This window comes from Bos javanicus, chromosome X (genome assembly GCF_032452875.1).
Source record: "Bos javanicus breed banteng chromosome X, ARS-OSU_banteng_1.0, whole genome shotgun sequence".
NCBI classification, from domain to species: Eukaryota; Metazoa; Chordata; class Mammalia; order Artiodactyla; family Bovidae; genus Bos; species Bos javanicus.
Window position 1 is genome coordinate 76,008,532 of NC_083897.1, and position 16,830 is coordinate 76,025,361.

Consider the following 16,830-nt stretch of genomic DNA (forward strand, 5'->3'; position numbering starts at 1 on the left):
TGTAGCCTTTATTGGTAGGCTCAGAAGTCCTGGCAATGTGTCTTAAAGTTATACGACCCAGAGCTTGTTCTGTTGAATGATTTTAAATATGACTCTAAAGCAGATTCAACTTCCTTCATAGTCATTCATAGCTGTAAGTTCAACTTGCTAATATTTAAAAGTATCATTTTGAGCAACAGTGACATCTACCCACAGACTTGGTCTCCAGAAAGAAAGAGGGTGTGATTCAGATTTAGGATTCACCCATTTAAGATAATCTACTGAAGAAAAGTCATCTACATATGTAATATAATTTCAGATTTAAATTTAAGACAGTAGGGAAAACCACTACACCATTCAGGTATGACCTAAATCAAATCCCTTTTGATTATACAGTGAAGTAAGAAATAGATTTACAGGACTAGGTCTGATAGAGTGCCTGATGAACTATGGACAGAGGTTCGTGACACTGTACAGGAGACAGGGATCAAGACCATCCCCAAGAAGAAGAAATGCAAAAAGCAAAATGGCTATCTGAGGAGGCCTTACAAATAGCTGTGAAAAGAAGAGAAGTGAAAAGCAAAGGAGGAAAGGAAAGCTATACCCATTTGAATGCAGAGTTCCAAAGAATAGCAAGGGGAGATAAGAAAGCCTTATTTGGTGACCAGTGCAAAGAAATAAAGGAAAACAATAGAATGGGAAAGACTAGAGATCTCTTCAAGAAACTTAGAGATAACAAGGGAACATTTCATGCAAAGATGGGCTCAATAAAGGACAGAAATGGTAGAGACCTAACAGAAGCAGAAGATATTGAGAAGAGATGGCAAGAATACACAGAAGAACTGTACAAGAAAGATCTTCATGACCCAGATAATCACGATGCTGTGATCACTCACCTAGAGGCAGGTATCCTGGAATGTGAAGTCAAGTGGGCCTTAGGAAGCATCACTATGAACAAAGCTAGTGGAGGTGATGGAATTCTAGTTGAGCTATTTCAAATCCTAAAAGATGATGCTATGAAAGTGCTGACTCAATATGTCAGCAAATTTGGAAAACTCAGCAGTGGCCACAGGACTGGAAAAGGTCAGTTTTCATTCCAATCCCAAAGAAAGGCAATGCCAAAGTATGCTCAAACTACCACACAAATTCACTCATCTCACACACTAGCAAATTAATGCTCAAAATTCTCCAAGCCAGGCTTCAGAAATACTGTGAACGGTGAACTTTCAGATGTTCAAGTTGGTTTTAGAAAAGGCAGAGGAACCAGAGATCAAATTGCCAACATCCGCTGGATCAAAAAAGCAAGACAGCTCCTGAAAAACATCTATTTCCACTTTATTGACTATGCCAAAGCCTTTGTGGGGATCACAATAAACAGTGGAAAATTCTGAAAGAGATGGGAATACCAGACCACCTGACTTTGGCCACGTGATTGGAAGAACTGACTCACTGGAAAAGACCCTGATGCGGGAAAGATTAAAGGTGGGAGGAGAGGGGGATGACAGAGGATAAGATGGTTGGATCACTGACCCGATGAACATGAGTTTGAGTAAACTCTGGGAGTTGGTGATGGACAGGGAGGCCTGGCATGCTGCAGTCCAGAGGGGTTGCAGAGAGTCGGACGCGACTGAGTGACTGAAATGAACTGAACTGAACTGAATGTGAAAAGGTCTCTGTTTTTCTTCAGAGCTTAAAAAAATGAGCAAATATTGTACTTCTAGCTTATCACTTTGACATGTCAAAAGCAGCCAGTATAAAAATGACCTTATTAAAATTAAAATTACTTTTTACTAGATGGAGAGTTATCTGGATACCACTGTTGGAACACCGTGTACTACTAATTATTCACAAATGATGACTCATCCCAAGAGATATACCAGATGGCCTTCTTATCCTCAGTACTGGGTACAACAAGTATGTCTGAATTTTTCCTTCAGATAAGTTTAGTTTTCTGTTTTTTATATTTTTGCAGAATTTTTTTTTTTTGAGGGATGGAATTTGCGTCCTCCATCTCAATAAACCTATTTCCTATGATCCTATTATATTAAGTTTTACTTGGGTGAGGGAGGACCTGCTCTTACTTAGTGCCTAGTTGTACTCTACTCCTTGAGAATTTTGAGACCCCAATTAGTGATTTTGAATATTTTTTTTCAAAAAGATAATGATGATTTTTTCATAGATTAATAGAAAATATGCCATTAAAGAATGATTTATTTCTAGATTATACTGGTGCACGTTAACCCTGGGGAGATCCTCACCATCAAGTCCAACGATGGGAGCATTCAAAATATTCAAGGTCAGTAAAAGTATGTATGTTGTTTGATATCAAATAGAGGTGAATTTAAATATTAGTGTAAGGTGATTTTACTAGTAATCTAATCCCCTAATATCCTTTCTTGTTTGAGCCATATTGAGTGCTCTTAAGTTTATATACTCCTCATAGGAGCATAATATCAACAGAGCAACCAGGACTCATCTTTCTAGTGTTACTACAGACCTTCATGTAAAGTACTTATAAAAATTAACAATTAATTGAAGAATTACATTTGAAAAAGTCCAGATTTTGGAACTACTCAAAGCCTTTGACTGTGTGAACCACAATAAACTGTGGAAAATTCTGAAAGAGATGGGAATACCAGACCCCCTGACCTGCCTCTTGAGAAGCCTGTATGCAGGTCAGGAAGCAACACTCAGAACTGGACATGGAACAACAGACTGGTTCCAAATAGGAAAAGGAGTATGTCAAGGCTGCATACTATTGTCACAAGTTGGAATCAAGATTTCCAGGAGAAATATCAATAACCTCAGATATGCAGATGACACCACCCTTATGGCAGAAAGTGAAGAGGAACTAAAAAGCCTCTTGATGAAAGGGAAAGAGGAGAGTGAAAAAGTTGGCTTAAAGCTCAACATTCATATAACGAAGATCATGGTATCTGGTCTCATCACTTCATGGGAAATAGATGGGGAAAGTGGAAACAGTGTCAGACTTTATTTTGGGGGGCTCCAAAATCACTGCAGATGGTGATTGCAGCCATGAAATTAAAAGACGCTTACTCCTTGGAAGGAAAGTTACGAGCAACCTAGATAGCATACTGAAAAGCAGAGACATTACTTTGCCAACAAAGGTCCGTCTAGTCAAGGCTATGGTTTTTCCAGTGGTCATGTATGGATGTGAGAGTTGGACTGTGAAGAAAGCTGAGTGCCGAAGAATTGATGCTTTGGAACTGTGGTGTTGGAGAAGACTCGAGAGTCCCTTGGACTGCAAGGAGATCCAACCAGTCCATTCTAAAGGAAATCAGTCCTGGGTGTTCATTGGAAGGACTGATGCTGAAGCTGAAACTCCAATACTTTGGCCACCTCATGCGAACAGTTGACTCATTGGAAAAGACACTGATGCTGAGAGGGATTTGGGACAGGAGGGGAAGGGGACGACAGAGGATGAGATGGCTGGATGGCATCACCGACTTGATGGATGTGAGTCTGAGTGACCTCTGGGAGTTGGTGATGGACAAGGAGGCCTGGTGTGCTGTGATTCATGGGGTCACAAAGAGTCGGACATGACTGAGGGACTGAACTGAACTGAACAACCACTGATAGTTTTAGACTATCCTCTGATAGGAGACTGGTGAGTGCTTCAGACAACTCATTCATTCATACATTCAACAAGTATTTCATTAATGCCTAGCCTATTCCACCACTAAGCTAAGTTGCTTCAGTCATGTCCAACTCTTTATGACTTTATGGATTGTAGCCCACTAGGCTCCTATGTCCATGAGATTCTCCAGGCAAGAGTACTGGAGTGGGTTGCCATACCCTCTTCCAGGGGATCTTCCCTAACCAGGGATCGAACCTGCTTCTGCGATTCCTGCATTGCAGGCAGATTCTTCACCGCTGAGCCACCTAGGAAGCCCATTCCAGCACTACACTAAACATTTAAGATAGAAAAATGTATAAGAAGGAGGAAATTATTTATATATAACTATTAAAAGTTTGATATCTATATACATGTGTATATAGCAAATGTGCAGCATACAGAATTATTTCAGTAGTAGTACAAAGTTAATAAATATTTACTTCATTTAAGATTTATTACTGGGGCTTCCCTGGTGGCTCAGTGGTAATGAGTCCGCCTTCCAATGCAGGAGACAGGTTCGATCCCTGGCCCCAGAGGATCCTACATGCCACAGGGCAACTAAGCCCATGCACCACAACTACTGAACCTGTGATCTAGAGCTCGTGTGCTGCAACTACTGAAGTCTGCACACCCTAGACCTTGTGCTCAAGAGAAGCAACCACAATGAGAAGCCCACACACCTCAATTAGAGAGTAGACCTTGCTTATTACAACTAGAGAAAAGCCTGCATAGCAACAAAGACCCAGAACAACTAAAATAAATAAATAAATGATTAAAATTTTTTTTAAAGATTTACTATTAAGTATTTCAAAGTGCAGTGATTGTTTCTCTTTTTATGCCAATTATTTTGCATCTAAAGGTGATTTTGAGCTATGTCTCAAAATGCTTAGAAATATCATTTAGCATTGGGTTCCGTATGGCTGCTATATACAGTTTACCATAAACTCATCTTTATTATTTTCCCCCTTATTAACAGCAAATTACCATTCTAAGCCTTGAAAGCCACATATATTTTTACAACTAAGCACTAATTATAATAATTTCAGATAAACAAAAGAATGATGACATATAAATGCCTCTATTCTATGTTGTATTTTTATTTCCTATGCAATGTGTCTTTAAGATAGTGAGAATACCTGGTATAAATATAAGGCATCACAGTACATCATGAGGAAACACTGGGCTGGAAGAAGCACAAGCTGGAATCAAGATTGCTGGGAGAAATATCAATAACCTCAGATATGCAGATGACACGACCCTTATGGCAGAAAGTGAAGAGGAACTAAAAAGCCTCTTGACGAAAGTGAAAGAGGAGAGTGAAAAAGTTGGCTTAAAGCTCAACATTCATAAAACGAAGATCATGGCATCTGGTCCCATCACTTCATGGGAAATAGATGGGGAAACAGTGGAAACAGTGTCAGACTTTATTTTGGGGGCTCTGAAATCACTGCAGATGGTGGCTGCAGCCATGAAATTAAAAGACGCTTACTCCTTGGAAGAAAAGTTATGACCAACCTAGATAGCATATTGAAAAGCAGAGACATTACTTTGCCAATCATAGTCAAGGCTATGGTTTTCCCAGTGGTCATGTATGGATGTGAGAGTTGGACTGTGAAGAAGGCTGAGCACCGAAGAATTGATGCTTTTGAACTGTGGTGTTGGAGAAGACTCTTGAGAGTCCCTTGGACTGCAAGGAGATCCAACCAGTCCATTCTGAAGGAGATCAGCCCTGGGATTTCTTTGGAAGGAATGATGCTAAAGCTGAAACTCCAATACTTTGGCCACCTCATGCAAAGAGTTGACTCATTGGAAAAGACTCTGATGCTGGGAGGGATTGGGGGCAGGAGGAAAAGGGGACGACAGAAGATGAGATGGCTGGATGGCATCACTGACTCGATAGACGTGAGTCTGAGTGAACTCCGGGAGTTGGTGATGGACAAGGAGGCCTGGCGTGCTGCAATTATGGGGTCGCAAAGAGTTGGACACGACTGAGTGACTGAACTGAACTGAACTGTGTAGCATTGGGTCCTTTATGTTATGTTGTTCCTCCCAAATTATTTCACTTTGCTAATTTAGTTAAAAGCCTTCATGTGAAAATTGATTTAAGTTTTTTATATAATATCACTATAAAATATATTTTATGATACAGAATAAAACTTCTATTATTCAACATACAACTATGATAGGTGAGTAAAATGGGTAAGTAAAAGACAACTATGTGTTTGTGCTAAGTCCCTTCAGTCATGTCCAACTCTTTGCTACCCTATGGACTGTAGTCCACCAGGCTCTTCTGTCCATGGGTTTCTCCAGGCAAGAATACTGGAGTGGATTGCCATGCCCTCCTCCATGGGATCTTCCCAACCCAGGGATCAAACCCGTGTCTCCCATGTCTCCTACATTGGAAGGCAGATTCTTTACCACTAGCGCCACCTGCAAAGTGAAAAAACAATTATACTGGAAGTAAATACACTAGCTGTGTATTTGGCCAAAATTTTTATGATATAAATTTCACCCAATCCCCGTTATGTGCCTTGGTTATATTTCATCATTTGTGATGAATTTTTATTGATTTATCTGCATTCCTACCTAGTCTCCTATGTAAGTAAACAAGACACAGTTTCAAAATGTCTGACTTGTTAACACTTGGAACTAGTTTTCACTGTGCAAAGTTAAATGGATTTTTTTAAACTTATTTAAAATTTTATTAACAATAATTATCTTTTAGGACCTGCTGATGTACCTTTGATGTCGCCAAGTGGTACTTTGCCACCAATATATCTTCCTCCTGGTTACATGTCTCAGGTATACTACTGTAGCTTTCTTTGGTATTTAGCACTAAGCCACCATTTAACAGTTCTTTTTACATTACTGTATGATAAGAGAACTTCTAGAATACCATTTATTTATTCACTTTATTGTTATCACGAATGCTAAAAAGCAATTGCAGTGATGTTTAACCAAACCTACCTAGTTCAGTTCAGTTCAGTCACTCAGTCATGTCCAACTCTCTGTGACCCCATGAACCACCGCACTCCAGGCCTCCCTATCCATCACCAACTCCTGGAGTTTACCCAAACTCATGTCCTGTGAGTCTGAGATGCCATCCAACCATCTCATTCTCTGTCGTCCCCCTTCTACTCCAGCCCTCAATCTTTCCCAGCATCAGGGTCTTTTCCAATGAGTCAGCTCTTCGCATCAGGTGGCCAAAGTATTGGAGTTTCAGCTTCAACATCAGTCCTTCCAATGAACACCAGGGATTTATCTCTTTTAGGATGGACAGGTTGGACCTCCTTGCAGTCCAAGGGACTCTCAAGAGTCTTACCCAACACCACAGTTCAAAAGTATCAATTCTTCTGCATTAAGCTTTCATTTTAGTCCAACTCTCACATCCATACATGACCACTGGAAGTACCATAGCCTTGACTAGATGGACATTTGTTGGTAAAGAAATGTCTCTGCTTTTTAATATGTTGTTTAGGTTGATCATAACCTTTTATGGATGCAATCACCATCTGCAGTGATTTTGGAGCCCCCCCAAAATAAATTCGGCCACTGTTTCCACTGTCTCCCCATCTATTTGCCATGAAGTGATGGGACCAGATGCCATGATCTTCGTTTTCTGAATGTTGAGCTTTAAGCCAACTTTTTCACTCTCCTCTTTCACTTTTATCAAGAGGCTCTTTAGTTCCTCTTCACTTTCTGCCATAGGGGTGGTGTCATCTGCATACCTGAGGTTATTGATATTTCTCCCAGTAATCTTGATTCCAGCTTGTGCTTCATCCAGACCAGCATTTCTCTGCATAGAAGTTAAATAAGCACGGTGACAATATACAGCCTTGACATACTCCTTTTCCTATTTGGAACCAGTCTGTTGTTCCATGTCCAGTTCTAAATGTTGCTTCCTGACCTGATACAGGTTTCTCAAGAGGCAGGTCAGGTGGTCTGGTATTCCCACCTCTTTCAGAATTTTCCACAGGTTATTGTGATCCACACAGTCAAAGGCTTTGGCATAGTCAATAAAGCAGAAATAGATGTTTCTCTGGAACTCTCTTGCTTTTTCAATGATCCAGCAGATGTTGGCAATTTGATCTCTGGTTCCTCTGCCTTTTCTAAAACCAGCTTGGACATCTGCAAGTTCACGGTTCACGTATTGCTGAAGCCTGGCTTGGAGAATTTTGAGCATTACTTTGCTAGCGTGTGAGATGAATGCAATTGTGTGGTAGTTTGAGCATTCTTTGGCATTGTCTTTCTTTGGGATTGGAATGAAAACTGACCTTTTCCAGTCCTGTGGCCACTGCTGAGTTTTCCAAATTTGCTGTCATTTTGAGTGCAGAACTTTCACAGCATCATCTTTTAAGATTTTAAATAGCTCAACTGGAATTCCATCACCTCCGCTAGCTTTGTTCATAGTGATGCTTCCTAAGGCCCACTTGACTTGATATTCCAGGATGCCTGGCTCTAGGTGAGTGATCACACCATCGTGATTATCTGGGTCATGAAGATCTTTCTTGTACAGTTCTTCTGTGTATTCTTGCCATCTCTTCTCAATATCTTCTGCTTCTGTTAGGTCCATACAATTTCTGTCCTTTATTGAGGCCATCTTTGCATGAAATTTTCCTTTGATATCTCTAATTTTCTTGAAGTGATCTCTAGTCTTTCCCGTTCTATTTCTTTGCACTCGTCACTGAGGAAGGCTTTCTTATCTCTCCTTGCTATTCTTTGGAACTCTGCATTCAAATGGGTATAGCTTTCCTTTTTTCCTTTGCTTTTCACTTTTCTTCTTTTCACAGCTACTTGTAAGGCCTCCTCAGATAGCCATTTTGCTTTTTTGCATTTCTTCTTCTTGGGGATGGTCTTGATCCCTTTCTCCTATACAATGTCACCAACCTCTGTCCAAAGTTCATCAGGCATTCTGTCTATCAGATCTAGTCCCTTAAATCTATTTCTCACTTCCACTGTATAATCAAAAGGGATTTAATTTAGGTCATACCTGAATGATGTAGTGGTTTTCCCCACTTTCTTCAATTTATGTCTGAAGTTGGCAATAAGGAGTTCATGATCTGAGCCACAGTCAGTTCCCAGTCTTGTTTTTGCTGACTGTATAGAGCATCTCCATATTTGGCTGCAAAGAATATAATCAATCTGATTTCGGTGTTGGCCCTCTGGTGATGTCCATGTGTAGTCTTCTCTTGTGTTGTTGGAAGAGGGTGTTTGCTATGACCAGTGCATTCTCTTGGTAGAACTCTATTCGCTTTTGCCCTGCTTCATTCTGTACTCCAAAGCCAAATTTCCCTGTTACTCCAGGTGTTTCTTGACTTCCTACTTTTGCATTCCAGTCCCCTATAATGAAAAGGACATCTTTTGGGGGTGTTAGTTCTAAAAGGTCTTGTAGGTCTTCACAGAACCGTTTAACTTCAGCTTCTTCAGCGTTACTGGTCAGAGCATAGACTTGGATTACCGTGATATTGAATGGTTTGCCTTGGAAACAAATAGAGATCATTCTGTCGTTTTTGAGATTGCATCCAAGTACTGCATTTCAGACTCTTTTGTTGACTATGATGGCTACTCCATTTCTTCTAAAGGGTTCTTGCCCACAGTAGTAGATATAATGGTCATCTGAGTTAAATTCACCCATTCCAGTCCATCTTAGTTTGCTGATTCCTAGGACGTCAATGTTCATTCTTGCCATCTCCTGTTTGACCACTGCCAGTTCACCTTGATTCATGGACCTAACATTCAGTGTTCCTATGCAATATGCTGTAAGCATCGGACCTTATTTCTATCACCAGTCACATCCACAGCTGGGTGTGGTTTTTGCTTTGGCTCCATCCCTTCCTTCTTTCTGGAGTTATTTCTCCACTGATCTCCAGTAGCATACTGGGCACCTACAGACCTGGGGAGTTCATCTTTCAGTGCCCTATCTTTTTGCCTTTTCGTACTGTTTATGGAATTCTCAAGGCAAGGATACTGAAGTGGTTTTCCATTCCCTTCTCTGGTGGACCACATTCTGTCAGACCTCTCCACCATGACCCATCTATCTTGGGTGTCTCCACACAGCATGGCTTAGTTTCATTGAATTAGACAAGGCTGTGGTCCATGTGATTATATTGGCTAGTTGTCTGTGATTGTGGTTTCAGTCTATCTGCCCTCTGATGCCCTCTCTCAGAGCCTACTGTCTTACTTGGGTTTCTCTTACCATGGACATGGGGTATCTCTTCACAGCTGCTCTAGCAAAGCGCAACCGCTGCTCCTTACCTTGGACGTTGGATATCTCCTCACGGCCGCTGCTCCCGACCCTGGACATGGGGTAGCTCCTCTCAGCTGCCACTCCTGACCCTGGACGTGTGGTAGCTCCTCTCAGCCACCACTCCTGACCATGAACGCTCTCTAGACTGTCTTGTAAATAATGCCTTATTAGTCTAATGAATTTGTATCTCTTCATATTCATTAATACTTCATTGCTCTTGTTTGTTTCTATACATTTTAACCAGTCTTAATTATCTACTACAATTGCTATTGTAAAGGCTTCTGACAGTGTGTGGGCACTATTCCCTAAAATTACTTAGTATTTTTAGTTCAGTAGTATTTCATTGTCAGTTGTCAGACTACAATGGGCACTTTTTTAAAAATTCATTTATTTATTTTATATGGAGGCCAATTACCTTACAATATTGTGGTGAGTTTTGCCATACATTGACATGAATCAACCATGGGTGTACATGTCATGTGTCCCACCATCCTGAACTGCCCTCCCACCTCCCTCCCCACCCCATTCCTCTGGGTTTTCCCAGAGCACCAGCTTTGTGTGCCCTGCTTCATGCATTGAATTTGCACTGGTCATCTATTTTACATATGGTAATATACCTTTCAATTCCATTCTCTCATATCATCCCACCTTCGCCTTTTCCCACAGAGTCCAAAAGTCTGTTCTTTACATCTATGTCTCTTTTGCTGTCTTGCATATAGGGTCGTCATTGCCATCTGTCTCAATTCCACATATATGCATTAATATAATGTATTGGTGTTTTTCTTTCTGACTTATTTCACTCTGTATAATAGGCTCCAGTTTCATCCACCTTATTAGAACTGACCCAAATGCATTCTTTTTTACAGCTGAGTAATAGTCCATTGTGTATGTGTACCACAACTTGCTTATCCATTAGTCTGCCAATGAACATCTAAGTTGCCTCCATATCCTAGCTATTGTAAACAGTACTTCAATGAACATTGGGGTACATGTGTCTCTTTCAGTTCTGGTCCTTGGTGTGTATGCCCAGCAGTGGGATTGCTGGGTCATATGGCAGTTCTATTTCCAGTTTTTTTAAGAAATCTCCACACTGTTCTCCATAGTGGCTGTACTAGTTTTCATTCCCACAGTGTAAGAGGGTTCCCTTTTCTCCACACCCTCTCCAGCATTTATTGTTTGTAGACTTTATGATGGCAGCCCACAATGGGCACTTTTTTAAACTTCCTCAAATGTTTATCAAGTACCTAAAATGGGCAGAGAGCTTTGACTCCTACAGAGATTAATAAGATATTACATGGTCTCAGAAATTTTATAATTGAGACTATGTCTTTTTCTATTGCTTGGCTGTGGAGATCAAGAACATAGTAAAGTCAATATGTGTATGTGTTCTTAGTCACTCAGTCATGTCCGACTCTTTGAGACCCCATGGACTACAGCTTTGATGGCTCCTCTGTCCATGGGGATTCTCCAGGCAAGAATACTGGAGTGGGTTGCCATGCCCTCCCTCCATAGGATCCTCCCAACCCAGGGATCGAACCCAGGTTTCCCATATTGCAGGTGGATTCTTTACCATCTGAGCCACCAGGGAAGCCCAAGAATACTGACTGGAGTGGTTAGCCTATCCCTTCTCCAGGGGAACTTCCCTACCCAGGAATCGAACTGGGGGTCTCCTGCATTGCAGGAAGATTCTTTACCAGGGAAGCTCAAAAGTCAATATAATATGGTTTAATTTTAAATGGAATTATCTATTTAAGCAATGTCTAGCAAAAATATAAATGCATGTACCCTTTCATCCAGCAGTTCTACATTGAGGAATTTATCCAAAGACATATTTTTATAAATGTGGAATAATAAATGTACAAGAATTATTTGTGTTTATTTTTGTGTATGGTGTTAGAAAGTGCTTTATTCTCATTCTTTTACAAGTGGTTGACCAGTTATCCCAGCACCACTTGTTAAAGAGATTGTCTTTCTCCATTGCATATTCTTGCCTCCTTTGTCAAAGATAAGGTGTCCATAGGTGCGTGGATTTATCTCTGGGCTTTCTATTTTGTTCCATTGATCTTTATTTCTGTCTTTGTGCCAGTACCATACTGTCTTGATGACTGTAGCTTTGTAGTAGAGCCTGAAGTCAGGCAGGTTGATTCCTTCAGTTCCATTCTTCTTTCTCAAGATTTCTTGGCTATTCAAGGTTTTTTGTATTTCCATACAAATTGTGAAATTATTTATTCTAGCTCTGTGAAAAATACCATTGGTAACTTGATAGGGATTGCATTGAATCTATAGATTGCTTTGAGTATTATACTCATTTTCAAAAATAAACTCAAAATGGATTAAAGATCTAAACATAAGACCAGAAACTATAAAACTCTTAGAGGAGAACATAGGCAAAACACCTTCCGACATAAATCACAGCAGGATCCTCTATGACCCACCTCCCGGAATATTGGAAATAAAAGCAAAAATAAACAAATGCAATCTAATTAAAATTAAAAGCTTCTGCACAACAAAAGAAAGTATAAGCAAGGTGAAAAGACAGATTCAGAATGGGAGAAAATAATAGCAAATGAAGCAACTGACAAAGAATTCATCTCAAAAATATACAAGCAACTTCTACAGCTCAACTCCAGAAAAATAAATGACACAATCAAAAAAATGGGCCAAAGAACGAAATAGACATTTCTCCAAAGAAGACATACAGATGGCTAACAAACACATGAAAAGATGCTCAACATCACTCATTATCAGAGAAATGCAAATCAAAACCACTATGAGGTACCATTTCACGCCAGTCAGAATGGCTGCGATCCAAAAGTCTACAAGCAATAAATGCTAGAGAGGATGTGGAGAAAAGGGAACCCTCTTACACTGTTGGTGGGAATGCAAACTAGTACAGCCACTATGGAGAACAGTGTGGAGATTCCTTAAAAAACTGGAAATAGAACTGCCTTATGACCCAGCAATCCCACTGCTGGGCATACACACTGAGGAAACCAGAAGGGAAAGAGACACGTGTACCCCAATGTTCATCGCAGCACTGTTTATAATAGCCAGGACATGGAAGCAACCTAGATGTCCATCAGCAGATGAATGGATAAGAAAGCTGTGGTACATATACACAATGGAGTATTACTCAGCCATTAAAAAGAATACATTTGAATCAATTCTAATGAGGTGGATGAAACTGGAAACTATTATACAGAGTGAAGTAAGCCAGAAAGAAAAACACCAATACAGTATACTAACGCATATATATGGAATTTAGAAAGATGGTAACAATAACCCTGTGTACGAGACAGCAAAAGAGACACTGATGTATAGATCAGTCTTTTGGACTCTGTGGGAGAGGGAGAGGGTGGGGAGATTTGGGAGAATGGCATTGAAACATGTATAATATCATGTATGAAATGAGTCGCCAGTCCAGGTTCGATGCACGATACTGGATGCTTGGGGCTGGTGCACTGGGACCACCCAGAGGGATGGTATGGGGAGGGAGGAGGGAGGAGGGTTCAGGATGGGGAGCACGGGTATACCTGTGGTGGATTCATTTCGATGTTTGGCAAAACCAATACAATATTGTAAAGTTTAGAAATAAAATAAAATTAGCAACAACAACAAAAAAAAACCACAATGGGGTACAATTTCATGCCAGTCAGAGTGGCTGTGATCCAAAAGTCTACAAGCAATAAATGCTAGAGAGGATGTGGAGAAAAGGGAACCCTCTTACACTGTTGGTGGGAATGTAAACTAGTACAGCAACTATGGAGAAGAGTGTGGAGATTTCTTTAAAAACTGGAAATAGAACTGTCTTATGACCCAGCAATCCCACTGCTGGGCATACACACTGAGGAAACCAGAACGGAAAGAGACACGTGTACCCCAATGTTCATTGCAGCACTGTTTATAATAGCCAGGACATGGAAGCAACCTAGATGTCCATTGGCAGACGAATGGATAAGAAAGCTGTGGTACATATACACAATGGAGTATTACTCAGCCATTAAAAAGAATACATTTGAATCAATTCTAATGAGGTGGGTGAAACTGGAGCCGATTATACAGAGTGAAGTAAGCCAGAAAGAAAAACACCAATACAGTATACTAACGCATATATATGGAATTTAGAAAGATGGTAACGATAACCCTGTATGTGAGACAGCAAAAGAAACACAGATGTATAGAACGGTCTTTTGGACTCGGTGTGGGGGGGAGATGATTTGGGAGAATGGCATTGAAACATCTATAATAAATATCATATAAGAAACGAATGGCCAGTCCAGGTTCAATGCAGGATACAGGATGCTTGGGGCTGGTGCACTGGGATGACCCAGAGGGATGGTATCAGGAGGGAGGTGGGAGGGGGGGCCAGGATGGGGAACACGTGTACATCCATGGCAGATTCGTGTTGATGTATGGCAAAACCAATAAAATATTGTAAAGTGAAAAAAAAAGAAAACTTAAAAAAAAAGAATTATTTGTTATAATACTGTTTGTAATCACAAAAGGCTGGAAACAACCCACAAGCATGTCAATGGAGGACTGTTGAAGTATATCCATTTAATGAGATAATGGGGAGCACTAAGCAAACAAGCAGCAATGCAAAAAAAAAAAGGGGGGGGGAAGCCCTATGTATGATATAGAAAGATCTTCAAGTTATATTTCTATGTGTAAAAAACAAACTACAGAATGTGCAAATAATGCTATCTGTATGTAAAAAGGAGGAAAAGCAAGAATCTCTATTCTTATTTGCTTGCAAGGCATAAAGAAATTCTGAAAGTTTTCATAAGAAACCAAGAACAGTAGCAATCTACTGGAGGGAAATAAGGTTTAGGAGGGAAACTCTTCATGTATTTTTTATACATTATGGTTTTGAACCATGACAATATATTATCTATTGTCAAAAGTTATATTTTTAAAAATGTACAGAAAAGGAAGAAATATCTTGCCTCCCACTTGACATAGTTTTACTTCATTATTGGTGTTTGATCCTTTATGATTTTACAGCACAGAATAAAAATCTAAAACATAGTAGGAAAATGCTGATTTTTATGGATTCTAATATGTTTATGACTCTGTTTTCCATGTTAGGTGGTGGAAGAAAATGGGATTCGAAAAATTATCATTGTGCCTCAGACAATCGACTACTACACGACCATGTCTGCTCCTATACAAGTACCACACTTCATAGCACCAACTTTTATGTATCCACAAGCCACTCAACTCATATATCCCACATCTCAAGGGGAGTTTCTGCCACCTTACATTCAAGAGCCTGTGCCACAGCAGCTGCCACCACCACCACTGCTGCCACCACCACCACCGTTGCCACCACCACCACCACTGCCACCACCCCCAGCAGCATTTATATATCATGAGCAACATGGTAGTATATAATATTCTTAAATAGGAGAATTTTTTAGTTTGTTAAAATTAACAGCTGTGGGCAACTATTAAAATTTTAAAAGTAGAAGACATATTTCAATAAATGATTGCATTTCATGCATATATATTATGATAGATAATAAGAGGCATTGGTTTATGTCTTATGAAAAATGCCCATAAACAGAATTTTCTATAAATTTTTTGTACTTTGATATAGCATGTGATTTATGATATTTATTTTACTGACTGGATCTATAGAATCATATTGAAAAATCATAAAAGAATGTTTTCATTATTAATGGCATACAGTGGTATTATAAAAGACACACTATAATCATCTTAAAAACCTTAAAATTTGGAAGTAGAGTTACTCCCTAGGAAAACACTATCTGTATTTGCTCATGTTTTTCTTTCTGTATATTTCAGTACATAATAAATACACACATTAACCTAACATCTGTATTAAAGCAAAGTCGATTTTTTTAAGTAAAGCATGGTTTATGAGTGCTTTTGGTGGTTTGAAAAAGATTTTAAAGATTTTGAGATATGTAATTATTGTAATTATTAAGCAGTATTCGTTATTTCTTTTAGAAACCTATTCCCATGGAACAGCAAATTATAACCAACTTGACGAAAGGGCTGGTAAAATGGAAGAACATATGAAGAAAGAAATGCAAGAAAGCCAGATTGATGGACACAAAAATAGCTGTATGATTACCAACACCTCACTGCTTTTGAACCAAGCTAATGATTATTCCAGTATTCCTGGTACTCTGAGCACTTACACTGTGGACTATGCTCCAAGCACCTGCACTGTTGACAGTACTTCAAGCACCTACACTGTGGACAATACTTTCAGCACTTACACTGTAGACAATGTTCCATGCACCTACACTACCAAAGACACTTTGAGTGCCTGCACTGTGAACAATGCTCTGAACATTTACACTGCTGACAATACTCCCAGTACTGACACTGTTGACCACCCTTCAAGCACTTATTTTACTGACAATACTCCCTTGAATTCTTCCACTGACCATGCTTCTAATATTTCCACCACAGACACTGATCTGCACCCTTCCACCAGTGAAAATAGTGGTCAGAGCCCTTCCAGCACTAATTATGCCTCCAAGACTTCCACCTCTGACAGCACTCCCACACCACCACCTATTGACAGTACTCCAAGCTCTTCCATTCCTGACAGTGCTCCCAACCCTCCCATCTCTGAAAGTGCTCCAAGTACGTCTGCCACCGATGTTGCTCTCAATACAGACAATGCAACCAGCACTTCCAACGCTGCTAGTGCTCATGTTGAAATTGGTCATGAAAACAAATGCATCAACCCAGGAAGTGAAGACATCAAGCAGAAACCAGGTGGAAAACGAAGCAAGAGTCCATCATCAAATACTGCAGAAAAAGGTAAGGTGAGGATTTTGGTTTTGTCACCAGTGAACAGACATCCTAATGTTAGGAGTCTCAGGGCATTTTAAATATCTAGGTGCCATTTTCTGCTTCCATTTCTGGTTGCCTTTTTTGTACCCTTACTTCCCAATTCTTAATAAAACCACAATTAGGCTGCCTTTTT

General features: G+C 39.9%; 1 protein-coding gene across 1 annotated transcript in view; it reads left to right on the forward strand.

Annotated features, from left to right (window-relative positions):
- The window catches only part of LOC133242603 (fibronectin type III domain containing protein 3C1-like), a 68,415-nt gene that overhangs the window by 349 nt on the left and 51,236 nt on the right, over positions 1 to 16,830 (forward strand). The window contains exons 2-6 of the mRNA XM_061408778.1: positions 1,774 to 1,893; positions 2,200 to 2,275; positions 6,342 to 6,418; positions 14,952 to 15,246; positions 15,837 to 16,669. Coding sequence (XP_061264762.1) covers positions 1,774 to 1,893; positions 2,200 to 2,275; positions 6,342 to 6,418; positions 14,952 to 15,246; positions 15,837 to 16,669 — 1,401 coding nt within the window. The remainder of the gene's footprint in view (positions 1 to 1,773; positions 1,894 to 2,199; positions 2,276 to 6,341; positions 6,419 to 14,951; positions 15,247 to 15,836; positions 16,670 to 16,830) is intronic.